Genomic DNA, 26,254 nt, shown 5'->3' with positions numbered 1-26,254 from the left:
ATATACTCATTTTATCATGCATCTCATCCTACTTATGATTAGCTATTATTCAAATTAATAATTTACATAATTAAATTTATTCATTCATCATTCCTTGTCTATAACTTTAACAATTGTTTAAAATACAATTTTTACATTCACGTTAGATGGTAGACTAGAAAAATATCTATTTGTAACTATTATGAATGAGAAAATACTAACATATTTCATAACTTTACTTTAGATGATTGATAGGAAATAATCATATGTGGCCTACTTAATTATTTATTTATTTTTAAATGTAACTATAGTCTAAGGTGGTTCTTGATCAATTTAAAGGAAAGGGAAAAATTAAAGTAATATAGGTAGTGGTCTCATGTCATTATTAAAATATGTGTAATGAATATATTTACCTAACACAAATAAACTTATAAATGAGTTTATACTTGAATTGTATCAAGCCTAATAGCTCACAAGCTTGTTCGTGAACAAATTTTTTAACTTAGGCTCGGCTTGTTTATTAAATAAGCCTAAAATTAAGACTCAAACTTGGCTTATTTATAAACAAACAAACATGAACAAGCTTTTTATCAAGCCGAGTCCGAGTTGTTCATGATTGGCTTAGCTCATTTTCAACCCTAACTCTACAGATCCTGGAGTGGAAAATAAGTCAGTTTAGGCAAGAGAACCTACCTATTAAATTTGTACAGGATTTGCCTGGCTGTCAATCCAGCTCCCACTAGTTGAAACAAGTTTACTAATCAAATATAGGGGCAGAAATGCTGAAAAGCCAAGACCTGAAGCAGTCACAAAAGGCATGCACTAGTTCCAGTGTAATTGTTTTATATCCACTCTAAAGTATGACCATTGCTCAAAACAATTTTCACCGAGATTTTATCGTGGTTTTCTTACAGTCCCTGGAAGAGTGTATACATCGAATACAAATCATGATACTCTCCTCACTTTGTATTACACAGGCTTCTGAATTTTCCTTTCAGTTTGTACAAAATTACCTCATATCTAACTGGTGAAGAACCAAAAACAAGAAGAAAAAATCCTCACCCACATGCCTGAAAATGAGCCGCTTAGAATATCGCATACTAGGAATGTTCAAGTACCGTTCACTACTTCTGAAGTTATCTGAAATGTACATATTGGGATTAAATGTAATATACTATAAATAAATAAAAATGAATAATTAATGGAAAGGAAAATGACATTTGTGGCTCGGGGAGTACCTGAACTTCTTGAAGGAGAGTTTCTAGTTCAGATGTTATCACAGAGAAGCAAGGGCGATTATCAGGAACCGCTTCCCAACATCTCTGCATCAATTCTAACAGCTTGGGATGTGCATTCTTGGGAAGATCTGGACGCAGTCCCTAGAAAGTAGATTACAGGAACACAAATTCAGAAGCTTTGCTTTTTGTATTCAGCCAACTCTTTTTGTGTAATATACTAGATTCTCATAGGCATTAACATGCTATAGTAGAGAGGAAGTAGAAGAAATCTAAAAGACATATTTGGCCTCCACAAATTTCCCAAATTGGGTATAAATTTACATTTATTCTTTCTTGCTGTTCAAGATGCTAATATATCACTAATGTCTTAAGTATCTTAAAACCAGCGTTTAAGACTCAATATTTTGGGATCTTCTAGCGAAAGAGCCTGAATGATATTAAAATAAGGCTAAAATACAGTTTAGAAGTGTCATTTCAAAAGCCATGATATCAAGTAGGGGTGTCCATGAAATGAGTCGAATCGGGTTTAAGCTCATCCCGACGCTTGACCCTACCACATCAGGTGGGGGAGGACAGAACCCTCTGTCAACAGAGCAGAACAGCGGCATGATCGTGCGGGTGTCCACAGGTGGCAGTCAGATTTGGTTGAAAGCAATTAAAGATGACTGCAGTTGCAGATCCAGCAACAATGGCACTATCTGGACGGAGATCTTGCTGGAAATGAAGGTAAGGGCAGTTGGGATGGACGGAATCAGTTGGTTCAGATTCCCAGATGGGAAAACCAACACTTGACCCATAAGAGGCAGGTTTCAAAACAACCAACCTGCTGCCACCCTCCTACTGCCATAAAAACTAGTCAAAGCAGGTTGAGCAGGTGGCCAAACTGCCCTAATATCAAGGCTTACCTCTCTCAAGTCTCATCTAGAAGTGTCAACATTTAGCATCTGTTCGTTCAATATCAGGCATTAACATGCCAGATGTTGATTCATTCAATTTAAATTGGATGATCCGCTAAGAGGTAAAAAAAGTTTAACAAAATTTCTAAAGCAGCGAAAAGCTTTAGACTTTAGAGATTGACAAACATCTGGCACACATATGATGCACAATGCAAATATGTATTACTATTAATCATCCTGCAGACACGCCCACAGGGTATGGGGGTTGAATAGTTTAAGTTGCTGCTATGTTTCCAGAGCAACTTATCCAAGTACAAAGCTCATCAGTGATTTGATAGTAGATACAAAAGCTTTAGTACTAAATCATGGCTCAGCAATACAGATATGCAAACCTGTCTCACACCCAAGGCAGCTTGCAGTGGAGTCATGGTATCATATGGAACCTGCCAGACAAAGACATTATAGGAATGAAAATTATGTTGACATTTATGACTTTAAATCACTGAAACTGAGCTGTTTTAGAAAGAAAGAGCACATAAGTTGAGGGTTGTTTTAACAAGAGGACATGCCTTGGCTGTCACTAGCTCCCACAGTACTATTGCAAAACTGAACACGTCTGCTTTCTGATCATATGGTTGATGGTTTATAACCTTGTGAAAAAGAACAGCATTCCGCAGAAAAATGAGAAGTAAATAAGGAGTTGGCAAATACATCATATTGCATATGAGTAAAAAACTGAAGTACATTAAAAAATGAATATAAAATCAAAGCTATAAGGTCCAGTTTTTTTCTGGCAGAGAACGAAATGAAGCAAAATAAGTATATATCATCACTCTAGGAAAGATCTGCATCAGCTTAGGCCACTAAAGCATTAGCAAATACAGCATAAGGAAAATTGCAAAGCAAGCATACCCGTATACTCACAAATGACATGCCAAGATAAAAAGGGAATCCAACATTTTTCTCTTGAAGACATATTTATGTAATTAGTTTGCAGAAAGAGGCACATGTAATTTACAAAGTACCAAAAAAGTAAGCTGAAGACACAACTTCATTCAAGGAATTAATCTTTAAGACTGCAAGTGAAAGAGGTTGGGTAGTGAGGACATGCCAGCAGTGTCTATCAATGATGAGCAATGACAAAATAAATAAATAAATAAAAGAGAAAAAAAAAAAAGAAAAAAAAAAAAAAAAAAAAAAAAAAAAAAGAAAAAGAAAAAGAAGATACCGAATCAAAAAGCTCATTTTAATTTAAAGAAAAATCAAGTACCTAAGTCATGACTGAAGAAAAGAAGAGACAGGGTCTCTGTAAAACAAGTGGGAAGAGGTAGATTTACCATGAAAGTATAAAAAAGTGAATCAATACTTGATTGGAGCCATCATAAAGATTTAAAAAACCTACACAATATTTTAATAATTGAAAGCTCAAAAAGTATATAAAAATATTGAACTTAAATAACAGACCTCAGGTGCCATCCATCTGTATGTTCCCGTCTCTGCTGTCATTACTCCCCCTTGATTTTGGAATCGAGCAACTCCAAAATCTGCTACCTTAACAACCTTGAGACCAAAAATACAAAATTATTCATTGTAAAAATGATTGAGAAACCTTTCCTCTCTTTAAATGACTGGATTAGAGATTAAAGCAGATGGAACAATCAATCAATATTAGAAGTCTTACCATAAAAAATCTATAGTTATTCCTAACAAAATATTATCCCAGGATGATAATGACAAGATCAATAACATATGTATAAGGATGAGCATAGTAATGACAAAGATTCACAATTCACTGCAAGAAATGGGATCTCCAGTGGGAAATCACATGCAGAAACAATCAAAATACTAAATCTAAAAACTAGAAAATCATAAAACCAAATAACAATGATGATGATAATTTTCAAAAAGTTAATTCTATTAAACTATAATCCAACTAATTATTATCTGTAAGCACAATTCTAATATCAACATCAAGATTTACTAACAGAAAACAAATAACAGTGGCATTGAATTTCTTAAAGAACTGCACCATTGGCCATATGGATATTCAAATCAACATCAAGTACCATACAGTTTATGAAAAATTCTCTGGGACTCTATAAGAATCAACTACTTAAATTGGAATGAGATACCTACTTCAATTCCCGAAGGTTGCTTGTGCAATGAAAGTTTTTAAAAGCTATGATGCACATTGAACTATAATAGATACTTGTTCAGAAGATTGGGTATAATATCCTAGCACAAGAAGTCCAACCAATCAAACCAGTTGCCAAGGCTTTCCCATTGATGATTACTCATGCAAGTCTAAACAATAACAAATTTAGTATATCAACCAAAAGGGGGAAAAATCAATCCTAATATCAACATCTAGATTTACTTTCAAAAACAATTACCAGTGGCATAAATTTCTTGAGTATAACTACACCATTGGCTGGAGGGATAAAGAATCATCATTAAGTACCATATAGTTTATGCAAATTTCTTCCATACAGCTTGCAAATTTCTCTAGGACAATTGTCAACTACTTAAATTACAATGAGATACCTAATTTGATTTTTGAAGGTTGTTTGTAAATCAACAGTTTTTAAAATCTATGAAGTACATTGAACTATATAAGATACTTCTTCAGAAGAATGAATTAAATATCCTGGCACAAGAAGTCCAACCTGGTCAAACCAGTCTCCCAGGCTTTCCGTTGATGATTATTCATACAAGCATAAACAATAATAAATTTAGACCATTGCTGCACTATCTGAAACCATGACAACAGAACCATATTGCAACTAAAGCACATAATATTGAAAAACAAATTCTCCACTAACATTCTGGATAGGATTTCTATTTATTTCTTTCAGATCATATACTGAAAGAGAGATTCAGAATGCTCACTCTTTCAGCCAATTTCATGATCCATTCATTGGTATTATGGTGGACTTACAATAAAACAGATCACAATTACATACCGAAGATGCTTTTACTAAATTGAAACCTATCATCCATGTATTTGAATCCACCTTCAGATGTCAACAAATAATTTAATTACTAAGACCTCAATTCTTAGGAGAATAATTTCTAAACTGGATACACATACACAATGTTCTGTCCCACTGGAGGAATCTCCAGAAGAATGTTTGAGAATGGGATGATACGCAATCCTCTTCTCAATTTTAACAATGTAGGAATTAATAATATATTGGGAAAAAGATTCTAAGTACTAAAAGCCAATATGGAAAAAGTGAAAAAAGGATGACAACTTAGCTCCTTCGTTAATCTCGAGCCTAAGACTAAAAAATGAATACTTTTGCCACTTCACCACCACTTAGTCAAGCAAAATCCTGGAATATGGATCATTAAATGATACAAGCATCTAAATTTATTTATAATTTTGCCCAAGGGTTTCAATCATTGTGCATTTTATATACTTTAGAAGATGCTATAGCTATAAGTCACTCAAATAATCTTCATAAATTCTTACTTTCTGAGTGTCCATCAGCAAATTTGCTGTCTTCAGATCCCTGTGAATTATATTTTTCTGGTGCAAATATTCCATGCCCTTGCATACATCAATTGCAAATTTCAGCAACTGAGAGAGTTCCAAGATGTTATGATTCTTATGCAAGTAATCATAGAGACTTCCTCCAGGCATATACTCTGCACGGAAGACCAAAATCCATGAATTGTCTTTTGATTACTAAAGAGGAAAAAGGACAGAAGACTTAAAAAGAAATAAGCACATAAATTACAAGCAAGTCCCAACAGCCAAACTCCAAAGGTTAAAAACATAAAAATAGAAATTCATTATTTATGCAAAAGAAGCATGGTTATATACTTCATTGGACTTGATGAACCTATAGGATTACAAATAAAATTGCTTCAAATAATTAGAGAAGAATATGCAGAAGTCATATTTTAAATTAAGAGAAGAATGACAAGTTCCTCAGAAATGCAACTTCATAACAGACTGATTTCCTGAACAGCACATAACAGCGAATATTGAGCGAGTGATAATAGCGAAAGATCCCTAATATTACAGGCCACATGAGAGACAACCCAAGCAATTTATATTGTTTTGGAATAATTTTCTCCAGTTAGAAAGTTAAAGCTGGAATTTCTTCCACAGCTCTTCATATGTCAATAAAAGTTTATTCTGATAAAAATATTTTTTAAATAAAAAACTTAGGGGTGTAATTACTAGAGTGAATTATGCTGATGGAAAATATTATCATGTATTTCCAACTCGCTTCAAGTAAAACTACTTTAAACATCTTAAATTCATTCCTTTTCTCTTGCAGTAGTAGCCACAAAAGAAGCTACTTAAGGGATATGAAAAATACTCGTCCGGGCCAAAGGAAATATATTTGAGTTTCCAATAGGAGGCCCTACCTGTTACAATGCACAGATGTGGAAACTTTGTACACGCACCAATAAAACGAACAACATTTTTGTGTTGGACTTGCCTGCATTCAGATAAACAAAAGCCAAAATAAAAAGATAACGAAAAAGTTTGTCAACAACCATATGACAATGATGAGCAGCAATCTTGACACTCAACCAAAAGCAAATCCATAGCTACAAGAATGCCAAGAGGACAAGAAATTAAAATATCTTGAAATTACTGCAAGGTGGAAATAATGAAGATGAAGGAACAAGACATGTAACCACATACATTCTGGGCTATTTAATTAATAACTGCTAGACACAAACTGGCAGTATTATTGCTGACTTGATAGAAGATTCAATGATCATAACTCTATAAAATCGATTGCATGATTTTGTTTAGTTACTAACCTATAAAAAGGAGATGTTTCTACCACTATGAATGAGAGACTAAAGGAAATTAATTTCAATCATCGTCCTCTCATTGACGACCTCCTTCATTATGAAGAAGACATAAAATTTAAGTAAAATATTTTTCAGAAGAATAATGTATTCTTGATTTTCCCCTTCAAGCATGAAGGATAATAATTGCATCTTCAATGCTCACAAAATCAGCATGACGCTGAACTTACTATACAGGCCAAAGAGTATGATCGCAAATGTAGGAACCGAAGCTCTCATTTGAAGAAATACTGACTCAATTAACTTCTAGTTAATTTCAAATGTTTTTAGTTCTTTTAAAGAAAGGGAGATTCAATATGATACATAAAATTATTTATCAATGGTTGAGAGACACAGGAAGTACAATTAATGCAAAAACCTCAATCCCCAATTCTGGATTTGAGGGAAGAACTTAAGCAATAAATATCCTTTAATGATTAGATACTAATTCCTCCCAATTAAGAGCCTTCATGTGTACAATAAACACTACAATGGCTTTTGCCAACAAAAAAGCCCCGCCAATGATCTGAGAGTAAACCTCAAAAAGGTGATCATATCAGGATCATATAATATTTTGCACATTTGTGTGCTTTTTGTATCATGTATTGTATAAAAATGTCCAAATATATACAAACTCAATAACTTGGAGAATAACATGTATACAGTTCTGTTATTTATCCGGAAAAAAAAAAAAAAACGACATGTATATAGTTCTGTCAAGTGGAAAGATTTTACAACATCAGACTACATGGTTTTGTAAGCAAAGACCGGTACTGTGACCAATAATGAAGATATTTTCCAACTGCTTTTTTTCCCCCTTTTTGATAGGTAGCTTTTTGGGTAGGGAGAGGGGGAGGGGGAAGGTGGCGTGCAAACCACAAACATGGGACAGCATAATGAACATTATTATCACTAAGCTGTCACTTAAACATCAATTACATTTAGAATGAATATATTGTACATATCATTCATACTACTGTACCATATGTCTTCTAGCAAGTTTGTCATTAAATACATATAAATTTATATTTTGATTTCGGTGCAAGATTTTTTGGAAGTAGTATAAGGTGGAGTACATATGGTCAATGCACTCATTGACAGAATAGATTAACATGTTAATATGCCAATCATATACTTAGAGAACACATGTATCTATATATGTTTACTTAAAAAATAAAAAATAAAAAACATGGAAAAAGAAAATTTTCATACAAATGCTTTTTTTGCTTGAATTTGGAACCAAACCAATCATATACTTTTTAGGAGGGAGCTAACGTTTTGAAATTTTATTCTATTTTTCTATATCTCAATAAGTTAAGAGGCACGGTTTTAAAAGTGGGCCATAATAAATGGTCAGATCGGCCTAATCATTAACCGGGACCTAAAACAGCCCAATTGAGCCTCCAAAGCCATTCCACCTTAAAACTAAAAGGAACTTCTCTCAACCTGCAATTGAACCTCTCAACCAGCAAAGTTTTCACAGGCCTCACAAGTTTTAAACATCTTTCTCCCTTTCCCCAATGTCTCAAAAGGATTTTTTTTTTTTTTTTCTCAATAAGACTTCGATGACATCGTTTATAGCCTCAGTTGCTGATCTGCCCACCCATACCAAATAGACCCACTGCCATCACCCCTCTCTCTCTCTCACCATTCTCTCCTGCCTTGCTCTCACTCTTAGATCAACTGATCGTCCAATCCATTGCCATGTTTCTCCTTCTCACAAACTAGTTGGTCACCTTCTTCTTCATCTTTATAACAAGTCACCTTGCTCCTTGGTTATAAGTTTCATCTCTCTCTTTTAATTTTCATCCTATTTCAAGGTCTACTGCAACCTTATTGTTCAGAAACTTATGATGATTGAGAGAGAAAAAGAAAGAAGTGGTTGGTAGGGCTTGATAAGACCAAAAACATGGTTATTGAATTCAAATTGGAGAGGACAGCAGAATGCTTTGCAAAGAAAGCTTTTTTGTGGGTTATATCATTTGAATTGTGATAATATATTTTAGGTTTCTTTATCATCTTGCTTTTTTATATACATTGTGAAAGATTATTTGAAAATCATTAATATTTTTTTACGTAAATTTCACTAAATTTTACTTATTTAGTTCATTATTAAAATTAACTAACTATTAATTTATTTTTTTATGACGTATTGGCCAATCTCGGTTAAACACCACTTGACTTATAAATCTTGAACTTGTCACTTCTCAGGTCTATCAATGCTCAACTTCCTAAAACCATGCCAAGTGGATCTAGGAAAATAAGATATGACATAATGTCCACCTTGGTCATTAACCTTGAACCTGTTGCTTTTCTGGTCTATGGTCTATCAATATTCAACTTTTTAAACCATGCCAAGCAGATCAAGGAAAATAAGAATGGAAAGATTTTTTAAAAATTAGAACATATAAAAGTTAACTAGGATAGAGAATGTTTACAGACTGCTACATTGTAATATGATTTTCTTAGCAAGATATATCAAAAAAACACTGACAATTGAATTAGAAGTACAACAATATTTCTAACATCTGCTAAATTATTCACCTTAAAATTGCCACTTCTTGAGCAAACTCATCCTCCAGAGCATCATTCAAATGCTCAGATCTAAGAATCTTAACAGCAACATCCTGACCAAAATAAACTCCTTGATACCTTTAAGATGAAAAGCAATAGAATGGTGAGCAACATAAATAAGAGACTATTTTTTTGGAGGTAGGGGGTAATCGACCAACAGAATAAAAACACAACTTACAGATCTCCACAAGAGCCAGATGCAATTCTATCTCCCATCTTCAATAATTTTCTATCTATTTCCCAATCTCCAGATTTTGTTTCTGCAGACAATGCTTTTTCCACAGCTGAATGAGAATATGAAGAACGTGACCATGATCCCTATATTTCCAAATTACACTTTCACTGATCTTCATTTTTCACTTACGAGCAGATAAAGAGATGGATATAAAAATGATCCACTGGGACCAAAAACAATGACAAGAAAATAAGACACTACACATCACAATTCCACCAAACAGCCTTTGATAATGGAAAATTTGAGATAGTGGCTCAAAAACATAAGGAAAATACTTTAGTTCCAAAGACACAAACTGTCAAATGCAAATTGGTTCTATTGAGAGCTGTATAACATATAAGAATAGTGGGGTTGGGTATGAACCCAAATGCTCAAAACTATGAAGTCACCCCACCTACCAGACCAGGACAATTCAATTACGCTTTATAAGATATACAAAATGCAACAGTGACATATAAAGAAAAAAGTAGTAAATATCATGTGATTTAATTTGAAAAGCACAAAACTTCTATTTACTATTTTAATGATTTCAAAAAAAAAAAAAAAAACACACACACACACAAAACACAATAAAGAAGAAGAAGATAGAAGTAGATTAATTAGGAGATAAGAAGAGATGATGGAGCACGGGGAGAGAGGAGAGAGAGATTCACAATTAGAGAAGCTAAGTCCCAGGAAATAATATTAAGGGAAAATTTAAAGAAAATGGTATTTTAAAATAAAATAAAAGAGTCCCAGGAAAGTCCTCTGAGTTGGAGCCATTTTAATTTTTTGATAAAAGTGGCAGTACTGACTCCTTTCCAAGACTTATGTGAAGAGTGTTATTCAAGTAAACCGGATACTAACTGTGTTTCTGGTTTTATAATCTCTATGCATACACTACAAGCTCATAGCCACAGAGAACCATTCTTCCAGGATATGATTTCAACATCCAAAGAACCCATAAATGACACCAAACAACAGACTATAATTACATTGAAACACAAATTACCTCACTTCTAGCAACTGCTTGTTCCATAGCTTCAATCAAACCATCTGTATCCTGGCCACAACATTGCAAAGTCAGCAACATTTGGACTCAGCACAGATCCCTGTCATAAAAGGATATAATCACAATGCTCCTTAATATATTACAAGGTCACTGTCCTGGGATAAGTCACAATTCGTTTAATTTAACCAGTTTGAAACACAAACATGATAGATTCATCAAATGTGAGGGCTTGACTTATTAATGATAAAAAAATTTTAAAAAATAAAAAACAACTTTGTATGACAATGTTCAATGAAGTTCAACTAGAAGCCGAAAAGTAATTACTGACACAAATCAATTGTTCTGCAAATATGCAACAATTAATTACAACTTTTTTTATATAATTAACAACCAATAACAAAATTGAAATTTTTGGTTTTTTCTTTTTCTTTTTCTGGTTTTTTGAATGGCATTACAAGTGAAGAAACAAAACCACGACGACATGCCTATCCACTGATGTAAAGTAATATCATAATGCAACTGAGGAATAATATTAAGGAAAAACATTATAACAATTAAATTTAGAGCATTACAGTTGGAAAAAAGCAAAGAAAGGCAATAGATTTTAAGTAACTGTAATTCAAAATATGTAAAGAGAAAAATAACACCAGAGAAACAAAATCCTGAAAATACAAATGGCAAAGTGAAAGACAATAAATCAATAGAATATGATAAGTACCTCAACAGGCCACCCATCCACCACAAACACATCCAAAGAGTAGCCGTCAGTTGTTGAGAACACATGTGCTTCACGGATGTTCAGTCCTATATCCGAAAGCAATGCAGAAAGCTAGAAGAAAATAACATCTGGTTATTAAACTTCAGTCTTGATGTTTTTCCAGTTTGCAGTTCTCATGGTAGTTATAATTCTTGAAGGGCAATGGAGTTTGTCAGAAAACTGAAGGCTGTAAGTTTATCTTAATGCTATAAAATTATGTTCAGAAAAGGAACTATATATTGTAGTTTGTCAAGAACAATATGTCTATAATCCAACTTGATATGAACCTATCTGTTTCTTCCCTCAGTGCAAGTAACGTAAAATATATATATATATATAACAAAAAATAAAAGTTTTAAAATAAAAGAAATATAAGATTTGGGTGAATAGAACAAATCTAGCGTGTGTTTGGAAGAGCTTATTCGCATCAGCTTATTTTGTTTGTTGTACAAAAGTACAACTAGATCATCAAAAGGTGATGCTTTAAAAAGTAGTACTTCATGTTTTAACATAAAATAAGCTCATTCAAATGAATTGCATTCTATTGGAAAGATTTAGGGAGAAGTGTCAACCCTTTATTTAGAGGCTCCAAGGGAATGTCTATGACCTTTCCGGGACCTCTGCCCACAGTGGTTGTGGTCACCATTACCAATTTCAACCACAAACTCAGCCACCCTAACCCCAACCGCCTGTTCTACCACCACCAACAACCAGACCACAAGGGCCATGAAATTTCAACCATTTCCAGTAACACTCACCACAAACATTATGGCATCCTTCTACAAAACCTTCTTGTAACCCATCCTTCGAGCTCATCCACCTTTGTTAAAATTAGTGGTTACATAATTATTTATAATTGACTTGTTATCCTTGTATTACCTTAAGGATATTCTTGTAATCATGTCATATCACTCTAATATGTATGAATGTATGTAAGTATACTATTTTCTAATCTTTTTCCTCCTTCAGTCCTCTCTCGTCTTGTCTAACCCTAATCTTCCAAAGTTTACAATTCAACTACCCCCATTATCGGATCACAATATTCAGCATAATCAGCCCCTGACCCCATTGCAACCTTACTATAAACACACCTAGATGCTAAAAATAAAATGTCTAATTCCAACCCTGTCACAGGCAGTAGGGTCACCTTCCCACCAATCAATTCTCCCAGACCCAGCAAAAGTGAGTTTTGTGCAAAGGAACAACCTTTATTGTAATCAAAGATATTTCCATGGGAACTCCAATTGAGCAAAGTTACTTTGAACACCAAAAATACATTGCATTTAGGTATTTTAAAAACTGCACCTATTAGATACCAAGAGTAATTGTTCAATTGAAAACATTATAGTAAAAATACCAGCCACCACGAACCCTACAACGTTAAAGAAGTTTCAATAATTAGAAAAATTTAGGACAACCAAATAGAAGAATTGCCCTCAGTGGACTCAGTTTATGATCTTAAACTCATGGAATTATGTTAAAAAAAATTATTTTTTATTTTACGTGGGGTGGGGGGGGAGGGGGCGGGGGTGGGGGGATGGGTGTTTAGGAGTATTACTACATCAAGTTCATCTCATACAAGAAAAAAAATTAATAGGTGTTTGAACACAAATATTGGATATAATAGGTGTTTGAAAATTTGAACACAAATATTGGATATAAAAGTGGCTTGGGGAACCTCAGTCATAAATTAGTTGTTCATTTGAGAGCATTACTAGTTCATATAAAACCATGACAATGATGAAGATTGATAAACTACCACTTGATCCCAAAAGCTTAAGCTGTTATGAAAGTGAATTTTGATAATTTAATCAATATTCTAACAATCCCTATCATGAGTGAGCCCCCCTCTCCCCCACCCAAAAAAAAAAAGTAGGACCCAACATGTGAGATTTTTTTAACTTTTTTAAAATGGAAGTTGAGTGGAGATATAGTTCGAATTCAAGACCACCTACTCCGATACTGCGATAAACTACCACCTGACCCCAAAAGAGTTGTATATTAAATTTTAATAACCATTATTCTAATAAAAATAAACTGAAAATAAACCTGAAAAAGTAATATGAACTTTGATAATAAAAAAATTAATATGTTTCGCCTCAACATACCTGACTTAGAAGCTTCGGCTTGTCAGTAGTAGAAAATATTACTTCATGTATTGGAATGTGTGAAAGTTCTTGCCTGCATTGTATTTCACCAACGGTCAACTTAACTTACTGAAAGATGGTAAACGTTGTTTAACACCATAAAGTTCATCTTTGAATAAATTATAATTTATCTCCCAGAGATTAGGGTTAATTACAAATTATCTTCCTATCTTTTGGAAACCATCACTACCCCTTCCCGTGATTTGGAGTAAAACGAAACTTGTCATATTTTCCATTCCAATTGATTGATTCTACCACATGAATTATAAGTGACACTTGAAACACGAAATTTAGCTATCAATTGGCCCTTAATATGGCTCAAAGCTTCATGGAAGAGGTAGTATAACACTTTTGTTCTTAATTTTTTAACAAATCAGCTCTGTTACCACACCCTCTTGAGGACCAACCGAGGGCTAAATTTTGTATTTCATGCAGCATGTGCACTTCATGTAGGAGAATCCATCAAGGCCAAAAATGATGATTTTATTATGAGGGCCAACTGAGGGATAAAATTTGTGTTTCATGCAGCACGTGCAATTCATGTAGGAGAATCCATCAAGGCAAAAAATATGATGATTACATTTTACTCCAAAACACAAGTAGGTCTAGTGACAGTTTTCAAAGATGGGGGGACACACTTTATAATTAACCATAAATACTATAATACTTCTAAAACAGGACGGTTAGAAAACATAATGCAGAAACAACTCAACTCAATAGAGGATTATGGGTCAAATGTATGTAAATATGCCTTCGGCAGATCACAAAAGAAACATGAGGCTCTACTTTTTCTGTCTGATAAGAATTCTATTCTCATGTTCAAGGATAAAAATCAGTCAAATCTCTCTTCCAAACTGTTCCTCCCATGACTTATTCTACATTTTACAGTTCGCCTATTATGTTTTCATTTACATTCACGTTTGATGTGTTAGTGCTTAAGAACAATAAAAAATTTACAAGAATAAGTTTTTCTTTTTAAAATTCTAAAATTAAAGATATGAGCTTTATTTCAAAGCATTGCATGTATACATCTATATATTACATAAACAATGACATGCATGTTTATTATTAATCCAAGACTGGCATATCAAATATGTTTGACTTCTTATTCTTAACATTTTCAGCTAATCTGTTTTATTTTTATGTGGTATTTGTTTTGCTGGTGGTTGTGGTGGGGGTATAGTTTGGGGTTGTGGACTTGTGGTGGTCCTTCGTTGGGTGAGGGGAGAGACTGGTGGAGAGAGATAGGGGTTGGGGTTTTGTTTTCTGTCTGACTGGTTAAGAGTGTTTGGTAAACTTGACTGATTTAGGACAGATGTCAGCTTCAAAATGTGCCACCTAACCCAGTTTGGAGGAATTCCTCAAAACTGGTTGCATATAAACTTTGTCCATATTTTATGGGACCACTGCATCAAAAAATGCCCTTTAATTTTCTTGTTCCCAAACATATCTGTTGTTTAATTTGAGACATTTCTCATTTTTAAACATCAAAAGGAAACTCAAAAACAATAATGTGAATGGCAAGTAATGCTGAATGAACTTTTAATGAACCCAGTGAGACAAATGATTCCTAGGCAAAGCAACTGATGATTCTGTCCAGATGGCATCATAACAGGTCTAAACCACTCAATTCATTCCCTGAAACAACTACACCGGATTGCAACATACAGGCCAAGCACCAGTAAAAGACCTCACTAAAAAGCCTAGTCATCTACAAACAGACAGAAGAGATTGCTGACTTGGGCCAGCTTCTTGATTGATTGATAGCCCACAATTACGTCCAGTGATTTTACAGACAGCATAAATGCATATAGTGTTTCAGACTACTTTTTGTTGCAAAGAACTTCTTCACTGTTGAGAAGGTTATGAAGACGAGACATTTTAGCTAATTCTGCCTCAAATAAGTGAGCAAGAACAAGATTTGATTGATACATATACTAGGAAAATAGAAAGTCTGCAATATTTACTCCACATGCTAACCTGAGGATCAAATCATGTATCAACTAATTACAGGGGACTTTCAATCACTCTACTTATTGCAGGAAGGAGACATCAGAGAGCTTTTCTCCTACTCCTTTTCCCACACCAACCACCCCCCCCCCCCTCTCCCGGGGGCCAGAAAATAGGGAGTGGTGTTTGCTTCATTAGTAATGCAGGGGCAGATCTAAATTGGTGAATCACCCAAGCATGTAGAATTATTGAACCTTTATTATTATATGGATGCTGTCTCCATCACACTGCCAATGCTTCAATTTCAATATGACCTTTCACTTCAGATAAAATGGTTACTGGTAAAATAAAACCCTAATTCTGTAAGTGAAAAAAGTATCAAAGAGCAACATATTGGAAATTATCGAAGTACTACATATTAAAACCACTGACCCAACAAAAAGGCCAATTGTCCGTAAATGTTCTCAAAAGTAGGACAATCTTGCTTATCCATAGGATAATGAATCACAGTGGTGCCTTAAATATTCAGAAATAACAGAGAAACAGAAGAAATGCTAACAAAGATTTGCTGTGGTACCTTCCAGAATGGTTCTTTGTAAGATATCTCTCCTCCATGTCTTCGGGATTCCTTTTAACATCTAAATTTAGGTCCTCAAGCTTAGAGCAAGGTTCAAAGTCAATTGCACAATCCTTGATTCTAATTCAGAAATGACACTAATAAGTAATGCAGGGAAAAAAACAAACAAACAAACACAAACACAACCTGAAAATTAGAACTACAGTCCCTGGAACCATACAGGCACAAAAAATGAGAAAGATGACCACTTTTTCATCAAGTAAAAAATAAATCTATAAATAAAGAGGACTGCAAGCAAGCACATAGGTAGGACCAGCAAACGTGGAATACCTCTTATGTGTTGGCACGACTCCTTCATCAGAAGTATCACAAGATGGCCTTGGGGTAGATAAAGCACTTATTAATTGCTGATCACCATCACTATCTGTTCTAATACACATACTCTGCCCAAAAAGAGAAAAATAAAAAAATTCAAAATGATTAACATGAGTAAATAGAGAAGCAAACAAGGGGAAAAATTTTGAGGTACATGGCTCAAAGCAAAGAGAAGGAAAGATCAAAACCAATATTACATAGGGTAACAAAATACAATGTTCATTGAAGTATGATTCTCCAAGGTTTTAGCATACAATGGTAGACAGGATTTCTAAATTTATAGAGTGAAAAATCAGCATGTGCACTTAGATTGTAGTTCTCTGTATAGATTACATGGCATGCAAACTTGATCATGCATTGGGCCAGATCAAATCTTACCAACAACAACAACAATTCAAAGCTAGCCATTAACTAAAAGCAGATATGAAACACAAACTTTGATATGTTCCTAAGAGGAGGTAACAGAGGGTATGACATCAGATAGAATAAAATGGTGGAAAAGAATTCATGTGACCAATTCTGAGTCTATTAAGAATACATACATGATCCCAAAATTTTGTGACTAAAGCTTGGTTGTTGTATGTTCCAAAGAGGTTTACCATATAAAGATTACACTTAAAATCAGTCAAAAAATATATATATTTAAATCTAAGGTAGAAAATAGGGGATTCTAAGCATGAGAAATAGAAATTAGGCCATGTGTCTGGGAAAAATGTAATGTATGCATTTGGACCACTATGCAATTGGCTTGACCAGGAAAATAGTACAGAACCTTTTTTTTTTTTTTTTTGGATAAGAAGAAAATAGTAAAGAACTGGAAATAACAGTGCAGGATCAAAGTGAGAATGAACGTGTGGGGACAGAATGGATTTCAATTTTTTTAGAAGAAACTCATATGCCTAATCAGACATACAGATTACTCTCTTTTTTCTTTTCTTTTTTGCTATTGGTAAGTTTATGCATGCAACCTTCAAGTACGGAAAAAAGAAAAAGAAAAGAAGAGGAGGGGTGTGGGTTACACACTCACCAAGTAGGTTTTGAACCCACAACCTTACCCTCCACCCTTTCTTAGGGAGGAGAAGGTGCCGTTTGAGCTAGAGAACTCATCAGCACTAACCAGAGCAGAAAAAGCTTCTTTTGTGGCCATTTAATTTAAATACATTTTCTTATTTTATTTTATTTTATTTATATATATAACAAAAAAAAAAAAAGCAGGACTGTAAAAAGATAAGATAGCACAGATCATGCAAATTGCAGCAATACATAAAATTAAAACATAATTAAAAATAAACAATATATTGCTTCAATAAATTATGTATCACTGCAAGATAAAATAAGTTAAGAATAATATTTTTCAAGATCCTGCAAAATAAAAAGATTGAAATATTTTCAATTATAAACAATTTGAAGTTTCATATACCAAGTTACCTACAAGGGTTATATATGTGTAGCTCTAGACACACAAATAGAGACATAGATCCTCTCTCTAAAGCAGTGGAAAAAATTAAATTAATTTTTTGCAAACAATGATTACATACTGGAGCACAAGATAAAATAAGTTAAGAATTTACTGATTATTTTTCAAGATCCTGCAAAATAAAAAGATTGAAATATTTTCAATTAGAAACAATTTTAAGTATTTTCAATTATAAACAATTTGAAGTTTCATATATTAAGTTACCTACAAGGGTTATATATGTGTAGCTCTAGACACACAAATAGAGACAGATCCTCTCACTAAAGCGGCGGAAAAAATTAAATTAATTTTTTGCAAACAATGATTACGTACTGGAGCACAAGATAAAATAAGTTAAGAATTTACTGATATTTTCAAGATCCTGCAAAATAAAAAGATTGAAATATTTTCAATTAGAAACAATTTGAAGTTTCATATACTAAGTTAACTACAAGGGTTATATATGTATAGCTCTAGACACACAGATAGAGACATAGATCCTCTCACTAAAGTGACGGAAAAAATTAAATTAATTTTTTGTGAACAATGATTCCGTACTGAAGAGCACAAGCTTCTATAATAAATATATAACATAGAAAATCTAAATTACTTTCCAGGACAATTTTTTTACTTTATCTCATTGACATGAGGGTCTTTTTTTTTCTTCTTTTTTTCTTTTGATTCATAGAATATCAAAAAGGCACGGTTGATAATGAATAAAATATTTTTTTATTGGTAAGTTACATATACACCCATGACCTCACCCTCCACCAAGAACTTACAACGGGAGGAGGTGCCAGTTTAGCTAGATCTCACTGGCCTATAATGTCCTTTAAGAAGTGGGGATGAGGCATGACATTTAATGAGGTTTTTTTTTTTTGGCAAGGGTATGATGGGAAACTTAACAGACAAATAGATCAACTTTAAGAATGAGGACACTTAGTTTTGGACATCCTAGAAAGGAAGGGAAGACAATTATTTTGGATCCTCAAAAGCAAGCAAGAAAGTGTGCAATTACAATCTTCTCTTACTGGTGTTGACATTAGCTTCCTAGGCAGCTTGCAAGAAACTCACTAGCATTCTCTGAAATCCTAAAAACTGGATCTATTAACATGACCAACCTATGTTTATATACACCTTATTACATAGAAAAGGAATCTTTTGATACTCTTTTCATATACACATATTTTTACTTCTTGATGGATTCACTACTGACTAAGAATAAAAGACACTGCATAAAAAGATTACAGACACAAGATTCAATAAGTCACTACAGTTCTTTTGTCTATTAACATTATCAAAGAAAACTGATAAATTATTTGCTCTCCCCAAAATTTGAGTTGATAGGCAATGGTGAATTTAATCACTTAGCCAATATTCTAATACTTCCTCTCACATACGGCTCAAACTTCCCTTTAATAAATGGAGCCCAAGACATGGGATTTTTTACTTTTAAATGGAATGTAGAGTGAAAACAGGGATTCAAACTTAGGAACACCTGCTTTGATACCATGATAAATTATCATTTCTCCCAAAAGCTTTGATAGGAAATGGTAAATTTAATCACTTCACTCAATATTCTAACAAAAACATACAGTAATCTGATTTCCCATGTTTGTTAACCAAACAGTATATCAATATCAACACATTAACTAAGCTGCTTTTAAAATTCCAAGCAGTGATAAGAGTAACAAATATGTATAAAGTTATAGCAATATAAAACATTATGATTATCAAACAAAAAACAAATTATCAGAAAGTACATTCCAAATCATAAATACTAACACCAACATTCACCATCTTTGCAGTATTCTAAATCATGCACAACTTTTCCCTTTTTCTTCATTTCCACTTCAGCCTCTTTCCTATTCTGGCACTAATTAGAGGTCATAATGCACTACTAACACACTTTCTTTTTTTCTTTTTTTCTTTTTTCTTTTTTGTAAGTAATGATATTTTAATTGAAAAAAGGCTACTTCATGTACGTACACTTATCAAAAAAAGAAGCGTAAAGAATTATATGGAAGAGATATTATATGTAGAAGTGTAGTGACTCTTTAAATTTAGCTAGAGAATTACTATCAGTAAAACCCCACAAATGAGAACAATCAGCAAACATTTAGTAAACAATGTTTTCAATTGAGTCACCAAACTTTCTGTATCCCCAAAAGTATGACGATTCAGTTCCCTCCACTAGTCCACATCTAACATAAAAGGACTAAGTTCCAAATATCCGATGAATGTTTGCCAAACCTATTCCTCCAACCTAACAAAAGATCAATGACTTTTTTGGTAACACCCATTGAATCCCTAAAGATCTAAAAACAAAACTCCACAAATCGCAAGCAATAGTGCAATGTATCAGTAAATGATCCATCATCTCTCCACTGCATCAATATATACAGCACAATCCTAGTAATGTGTAGCCTCTATTAATGAGATTGTCACATGTAAGGATCTTCCCCCAAGTTGCTGTCTATACAAAGGAGACCCCTCCGAGGAGCCTTAAAACACCAAACTAACATAGATTTATGTGTCGTTATTTTTAGAGGGTTTTACAAAAAACCACCAGTAGACTTTGATGTGAGTATCAATTTGAACAATTAACACCATGGACTTCAGGTTTGAGACAAATCAAGCCTTTGGTTAATGTTTTCCATTAAAGCCTAATGGATTTAATCAAGTGATGGTGTACATAGTAATAATGGCATTTCGAAATTATTGAAGATGTGGTAGAAACATGTGCACATCGTGTGATTAGCTCCATCAATTTTAAAGGAAAATACTAACAAAATGTTTAATTTGTCACAAACCTAAAGTCCAAGTGTTAATTGCTCAAATCAGGACAACTTGCAAGAACTAAACTGACACTCATATCAAACTCCACACTATGCATTCATACAAAAAAAAATAAATTAAAAAAAAAAAAAAAAAGCCCTTGTTTTAACACCTTTTATTCAAAAGAAAATTAGTGAGGTATCTCAACCCAAATTACAGTGGAGTACATAGCCATTGCTACCAGTGCTCCTCATATGATTATTTCCTCTTTTGATAGGTTATTATTTCCAAATCAACACATTTTTTACTGATAACTATAGTGCCCATAGCATTTCTAAGCCCAGCACTCCACAATATAATCAAGCATACAACAAGCAAAGGTCGATAAGTTGCCACTTTGATTTGTAAAGATTCACATGAAATCACTTACTCTTTATCCTTTTTTTTTTTTTTTTTTGATAGGTAAAAAACATTTATATTCAAGAACACTACCTTATGCAGAAAAACATAAGGCAGAGAGAGAAATACAAAGGGAAAAGAAAGAGTGTAAAGATAAAGAAACGAAAAGATACTAAGTAAACAGGAGGGAGCTAAGGAACATAGGGAGAGAATCACTAGAGGTGAGTCCCCAAGCCCTAGACCAGTCAAACAAAGTGCCACTGAAGGAGGCCAATAGCTGGTCATCCAAACTATCCATGTCCTCAAACATCCTCCTATTACGCTCCCTCCAAAGACACCACATCAAGCATAATGGAGCCAAATTCCAAATGCTAGACAAATGCTTTCCAAGCCAATTCCACCAACCGAATAGAGTATCCGCAACCGATCTTGGCAAGACCCAAGAGAACCCAAAAGATCTAAACACCAAGGTCCACAACTGATAAGCCTTATCTAACAGCTTTTCTTATATAACCCAATCTGAAGGGGGGCTGTCTGCATATGGTAATGGTAATACACATATACATCTCTATCAGTGTTAAGTGCCCTGATGTTATGCTATCTAAACACCTTAGACATATAGTTGAGATCAAACAAATTTATGATCAAATGCATACATCTGTGTCTATCAATATCATATGGAAACAAGAACATATGTATATCTCAGTTCGAACATTTCTCGTTTGTTTCTTTTTTCCCCTTTAATGATCATTTAATGTGAAAGAAAAGTAGGGGGAAAACCTAAATCAAGCTATATTCTCCAAACACTTCATTGTGCATAACAAATGCGTCAAAAGAGATAGGTTCTCCACTTGAACTTGAAGCGAATTTAATTAACCAAAAAATAATAATCCAAACGTTGTTATTGAATCAAATGAAAGGTTTAACCTCCAAGAAACGGATATGATAAACAGGACGCTTCTCCGGGTCCTTTGCCATGGCAAGAAGCTTTTGATGTAATAATATGTCTTCCACTCTATCCATATTTACATCAAGTCCATAACTGAAGAAAAAGAAAATGTAAAGCTATTAGTTTATCAACCCACAAGATAAAAGGCTTTATTCAACACATAACTATCCTCACCATACTACTTAAAATTACATATTCAAAGTTTAAAAAAATTCTTTTCCTTGAATTGGAAAAAAAATCAAAATTTCTGTCCATGTTAACAAACATCTAAGCTTTTCCACAATATGGTTCTCTATGCTTGGAAAAAAACTATTTTGAGAGGACAAAGCTTTCGGATGGTGAAGGAACCTGCTAAATGATCCAGGAATTTGAGAAAGATGTTAAAAATAAGTAAAATTGCTAGAGCATTTGTGAAACACAATTGTGGAAGAGGGATAAACATATTCTAATGACATGTCAATCGGCACCCTAAAGGTCATCTGGAACAGACAAATGATGTATAATGCAGCCCTCCCCGCCAATCCTAAAGTGCTCACAAGCTATTCAGAAGATATGATTGAAGTTGCCTACCATCAGATTGGAATTTTCATGGAAATACAGAGTCCTTTGATTAAGATTATTTGCCAGCTGTCTTCACTTTCTTATAAAAATAAAAAAGATTATTTGCCTGCTGTCAGTAGGAATGACACTTTTCCCGCTGCCATCAAAGTCAGGCATTGAATATAACTTGGAAGTTATTAGAGGGAAACTTCCTTTAGCTCCCTGAAATTATATTATCCCATTTTCAAGGTATATCCCTAGGCTAGCATTTATGGGCCCGTTTGGTACATGTGTTTAAAAACTGAAAATTGTTGTTTAAAAACATGTGTGGAAATACGTGTGGGTGAAAAAGTGTGTGAAAATACATGTAATATTGTTTAAAAACTGAAAATTGTTGTTTGAAAACACAAACCAAACACCCCCTATAGCTTCTAGGTTATTAAAGACAGATTGTTACAAAGTTTAATATAAATAAAAGAACCAAAGTTATAAATGAAATTTCCGGCAGGTTTTGAGTAATTGCTTTAGAAAGTAGGGATCTTTTAATAGATATTTGGACGAAAGATTTACAGGTGCGATTGATTTTTAGAAGACCTGGTTGCTGTGATTCAGAGTTGGATTGCCCTATAACAAAAATGAAGGGTAAAAGCTTTTAAGTCTTATTGCTTTAAATTGCTTGGGCAGCTCACATCTACCATGGCCGGTTTGAGATAAATGCCCTCAATTGCACAAGAAGGTTTTAAAGATGAGTATCGCTTATGACATTTTTTGCAGATATAAGTGCCACGATAACAAGTTACGTATCAATCCGAATATTTCTTCTGCAGTGTTGGTCAACTAGTTCCTTTGTGCAGTTGCTGTGATCAAAATTTGGTTACTTGTGTTGGCGTTTTCCTAGTTGCTAATAGTGCACTGCCATTCAACATGACACGGTCTAATGCTTTTTAACAGTATGTTTTGAAGTCTATCGGCTCTTCTTCGTCTCAGTGATGCATTTGGCAATACAAATTCAAAATCTACAGTCCTCCTATAATCTCTCAAATGAAAACACAATTTCTTATAACATTTTTTTCAAAAGCAATACCATTCCCAAAAACACGGAATTTGATTTGAAAGATTCCATTCTGAAATCAAAAACAGCAAGAAAGAAACACAAACTTGTTATCTTCAGCATCACAATAATTTCCAAGTCATCATACTTGGTTAAAACAAAAAACAAAAAAAAAATCCACAATCTATTCCTATAACTAACACTGATAATACATGCACATCCATTCGTAACCGATTCACAAAGTGATCGCAATCAGGTTTACAACAATAAAATACACAGATTCAAAGGGAAAAAAAAAACGGAGAGGAAATTGGGAAGAGTACCTTGGGGGCAAGCGACTGAAGTGAGCGTCCAAGAGGTCCCGAAACTCAGGATTCGACACCGCCTCTTCGTTACCGTTCTCCACCAATCGATTGTACACGTCGTTTCGCAAATCGTAAGCGCCGAAACTCCGCGGCGGCGACGAGCTCTCTCCGACGCCCTCGATCAAATCCATACTTTATTTTTTTTTTTTTTAATTTATTATTTTTTTCCACTGCTATTTTACTATTGCTATTATTGATAGTATTGTACTGAGCAGAACTTTCATGACCGAGAGAGAGAATCTGAAACTCCTGAATATTGATTTAGCAACAGAGGGATCTTTGACTGTAGAAAAATAGAATCAAGAGTTTTGTACAAAGATGGAGGGTATTTTCGTCCAAAAACTTTTTTTTTTTTTTTTAATAAGAAAGATAGAGCTCAAAGTTGTTGAGTGCTAGTACTTTCAAGAGAGAGAAAGAAGGCACGTTTTTGAAGAATGTCAGGTTTCGGTTTGAAGTTTGGAGATAGTATAGAGAGAAGAAGAGAAGACGCAAGAAAAAGAACGGAGAGAAAGGACATACATGGTCCCCCTGCTGGCCTAGACGTAGACTTTTTCAGGTTTTTCCAATTCTGTTTCTGACCAAATTATTAAAACAAAATAAATTTAATCATTTAATTAATCGATTATTATGTAAAAAAAATTTAGAAAAAGTTAAAGAGGTGTGGAGTAGATAGGGTTGTGAACTTTTTTGGCAATTTTAAAATGAAAGCTTTGGAGGGACCGGAGTGACGGAAATGCCCTTGGGATTGGAGGGAATTCACGGTGGAGACTTTTTGCAGACGTTTGGATTGGGTCTCAGACTCGAAAAGACTTTTTTACAGACTCAAAAAAGGAATTTACGAGAAGAAGGCCATTTCGTATCAACTGGGCAAAAACGACAGGATCAGGTGCGGTGCGGACATGCCATTACTGTGTTATTTATCACGCAATTTGGCTTTTTTTTTGGTACTGGCTCTGTTTAGATTCACTTGCCAGTTTTCTATGGCACTGTCACCGTTTGGGGAAGCCTATAAACTTGAAAAACGTGTTGCAAATTTCTTTATCATTTTATTCGTCTATGATATTTTTATGATATTTTATTCTCATTAACAACGAATGAATTTGATAATTGAAGGAAGGGGAATTTTAATTCTGAAAATGTCTTTTCCTTTTAAATCTAAACATACTTAACTAGTTGAATTTTATGACTCTTAAGTGCCGTTTGGTAAGTTGTTTAAACACCACAACATTTATTTCTACACATTTTTTCACCTATACATATTTTCACAAAATTTAAACAACGTTCTTAAATCTCTTACCAAACGGACCCTTGGTAACTCGGTGTTTGAATTTTAACTTCACCTCTTCGTTAAAACTTTGTAACTCAATTAATTGACTATCCGATATTTGAATTTTAAGACTCTTGGCTATCTCATTCTCATTGATAAGGAATGAAATTATTCCTTTATAATTTGATGATTAAGGGAAGGAGAATTTAAACCTTGAAAATGTCTTCTTCTTCTTTTTTAACTCTAGAAAATATTAACCAGATGAATTTTAAAACTCTTAGTTGCCTAGTGTTTGAATTTTTATTGTCATATTTTCGCTAAGAACCTTATAACTCAATTAATTGGCACTTCTTAAAAGAAGAAGAGACTAGCCTCTTCGATTTTCAACGCGTGCTAATCTTGAGATGGAAGGAAAGCTAATACTTAGGTTGTGTGGCTTATTGTGATTAGGTTATTTCACTTTTTTGTATCCTTCACAATTTCCTCGTGCAAATTGGCTTCGAGAAAAGCCTATTGTTCTGGTTAAGACTTAAATTTTTTTTTTAAGTAGTAAACAATGGTAATTAAAGGGTTGGACAACTGAACATTAAGGAGCTTCGTTGGAATAATAGGATCAAATAAACTTGAGAGAATCTAGGGTTGGCCATGGATCCTACGTTTTGGAATTGAGAAATTAATTGGACAATGGTCATTGTCAAGAAACGCTGGAAGTATATGAGAAATACTATATCCACAATATTTTCATAACAAATCTTATGTGGCAAGTTGTTACTTGCTCTTACTAGTGGGTAAGAAAGTAATTTCAATGTTGGATTTAAATTAAAAACCTGTAACAAGCTACCAACTAGGATTTGTTGTGAAAATATTGTGGATGTAGTATTTCTCATTATTTTTAGGTTTGATGTTTTACAA

General features: G+C 33.8%; 1 protein-coding gene across 3 annotated transcripts; it reads right to left on the bottom strand.

Annotated features, from left to right (window-relative positions):
* Positions 1 to 766: 766 nt before the first annotated feature.
* LOC115975047 (serine/threonine-protein kinase STY46-like) lies at positions 767 to 24,638 on the bottom strand. 3 transcript variants are annotated; one of them, XM_031095683.1, is made up of 16 exons: positions 24,034 to 24,638; positions 22,098 to 22,212; positions 16,493 to 16,605; positions 16,163 to 16,282; positions 13,597 to 13,669; positions 11,450 to 11,560; positions 10,732 to 10,782; positions 9,684 to 9,823; positions 9,476 to 9,583; positions 6,497 to 6,570; positions 5,589 to 5,764; positions 3,578 to 3,673; positions 2,683 to 2,763; positions 2,506 to 2,556; positions 1,218 to 1,358; positions 767 to 1,119 (listed from the first exon to the last, which is right to left on the bottom strand). In XM_031095683.1, the coding sequence occupies exons 1-16, from the start codon at positions 24,204 to 24,206 to the stop codon at positions 1,090 to 1,092; spliced, it is 1,653 nt and encodes a 550-aa protein (XP_030951543.1). In that variant the 5' UTR covers positions 24,207 to 24,638; the 3' UTR covers positions 767 to 1,089. The 3 variants fall into 3 exon arrangements, with proteins under 3 accessions (XP_030951543.1, XP_030951544.1, XP_030951545.1); XM_031095684.1 differs by lacking the exons at positions 22,098 to 22,212; positions 24,034 to 24,638 and adding an exon at positions 18,327 to 18,347; XM_031095685.1 differs by lacking the exons at positions 22,098 to 22,212; positions 24,034 to 24,638 and adding an exon at positions 18,076 to 18,095.
* Positions 24,639 to 26,254: the final 1,616 nt, after the last annotated feature.

Source organism: Quercus lobata, chromosome 2 (assembly GCF_001633185.2).
Source record: "Quercus lobata isolate SW786 chromosome 2, ValleyOak3.0 Primary Assembly, whole genome shotgun sequence".
Classification (NCBI taxonomy): Eukaryota; Viridiplantae; Streptophyta; class Magnoliopsida; order Fagales; family Fagaceae; genus Quercus; species Quercus lobata.
Note: the sequence above shows the minus strand (reverse complement) of the source record. Positions and strands in the feature narration are given on the sequence as shown.

Excerpts from the sequence above, each read along its gene's own strand:
- LOC115975047 (XM_031095683.1), bottom strand. The coding sequence starts at position 24,206 with ATGGATTTGATCGAGGGCGTCGGAGAGAGCTCGTCGCCGCCGCGGAGT. Across the intron at positions 16,283-16,492 it reads GTCGTGCCAACACATAAGAG|AATCAAGGATTGTGCAATTG; the intron begins GTATTCCACGTT and ends TTTCTGAATTAG. Across the intron at positions 13,670-16,162 it reads ACAAAGAACCATTCTGGAAG|GCAAGAACTTTCACACATTC; the intron begins GTACCACAGCAA and ends AATACAATGCAG.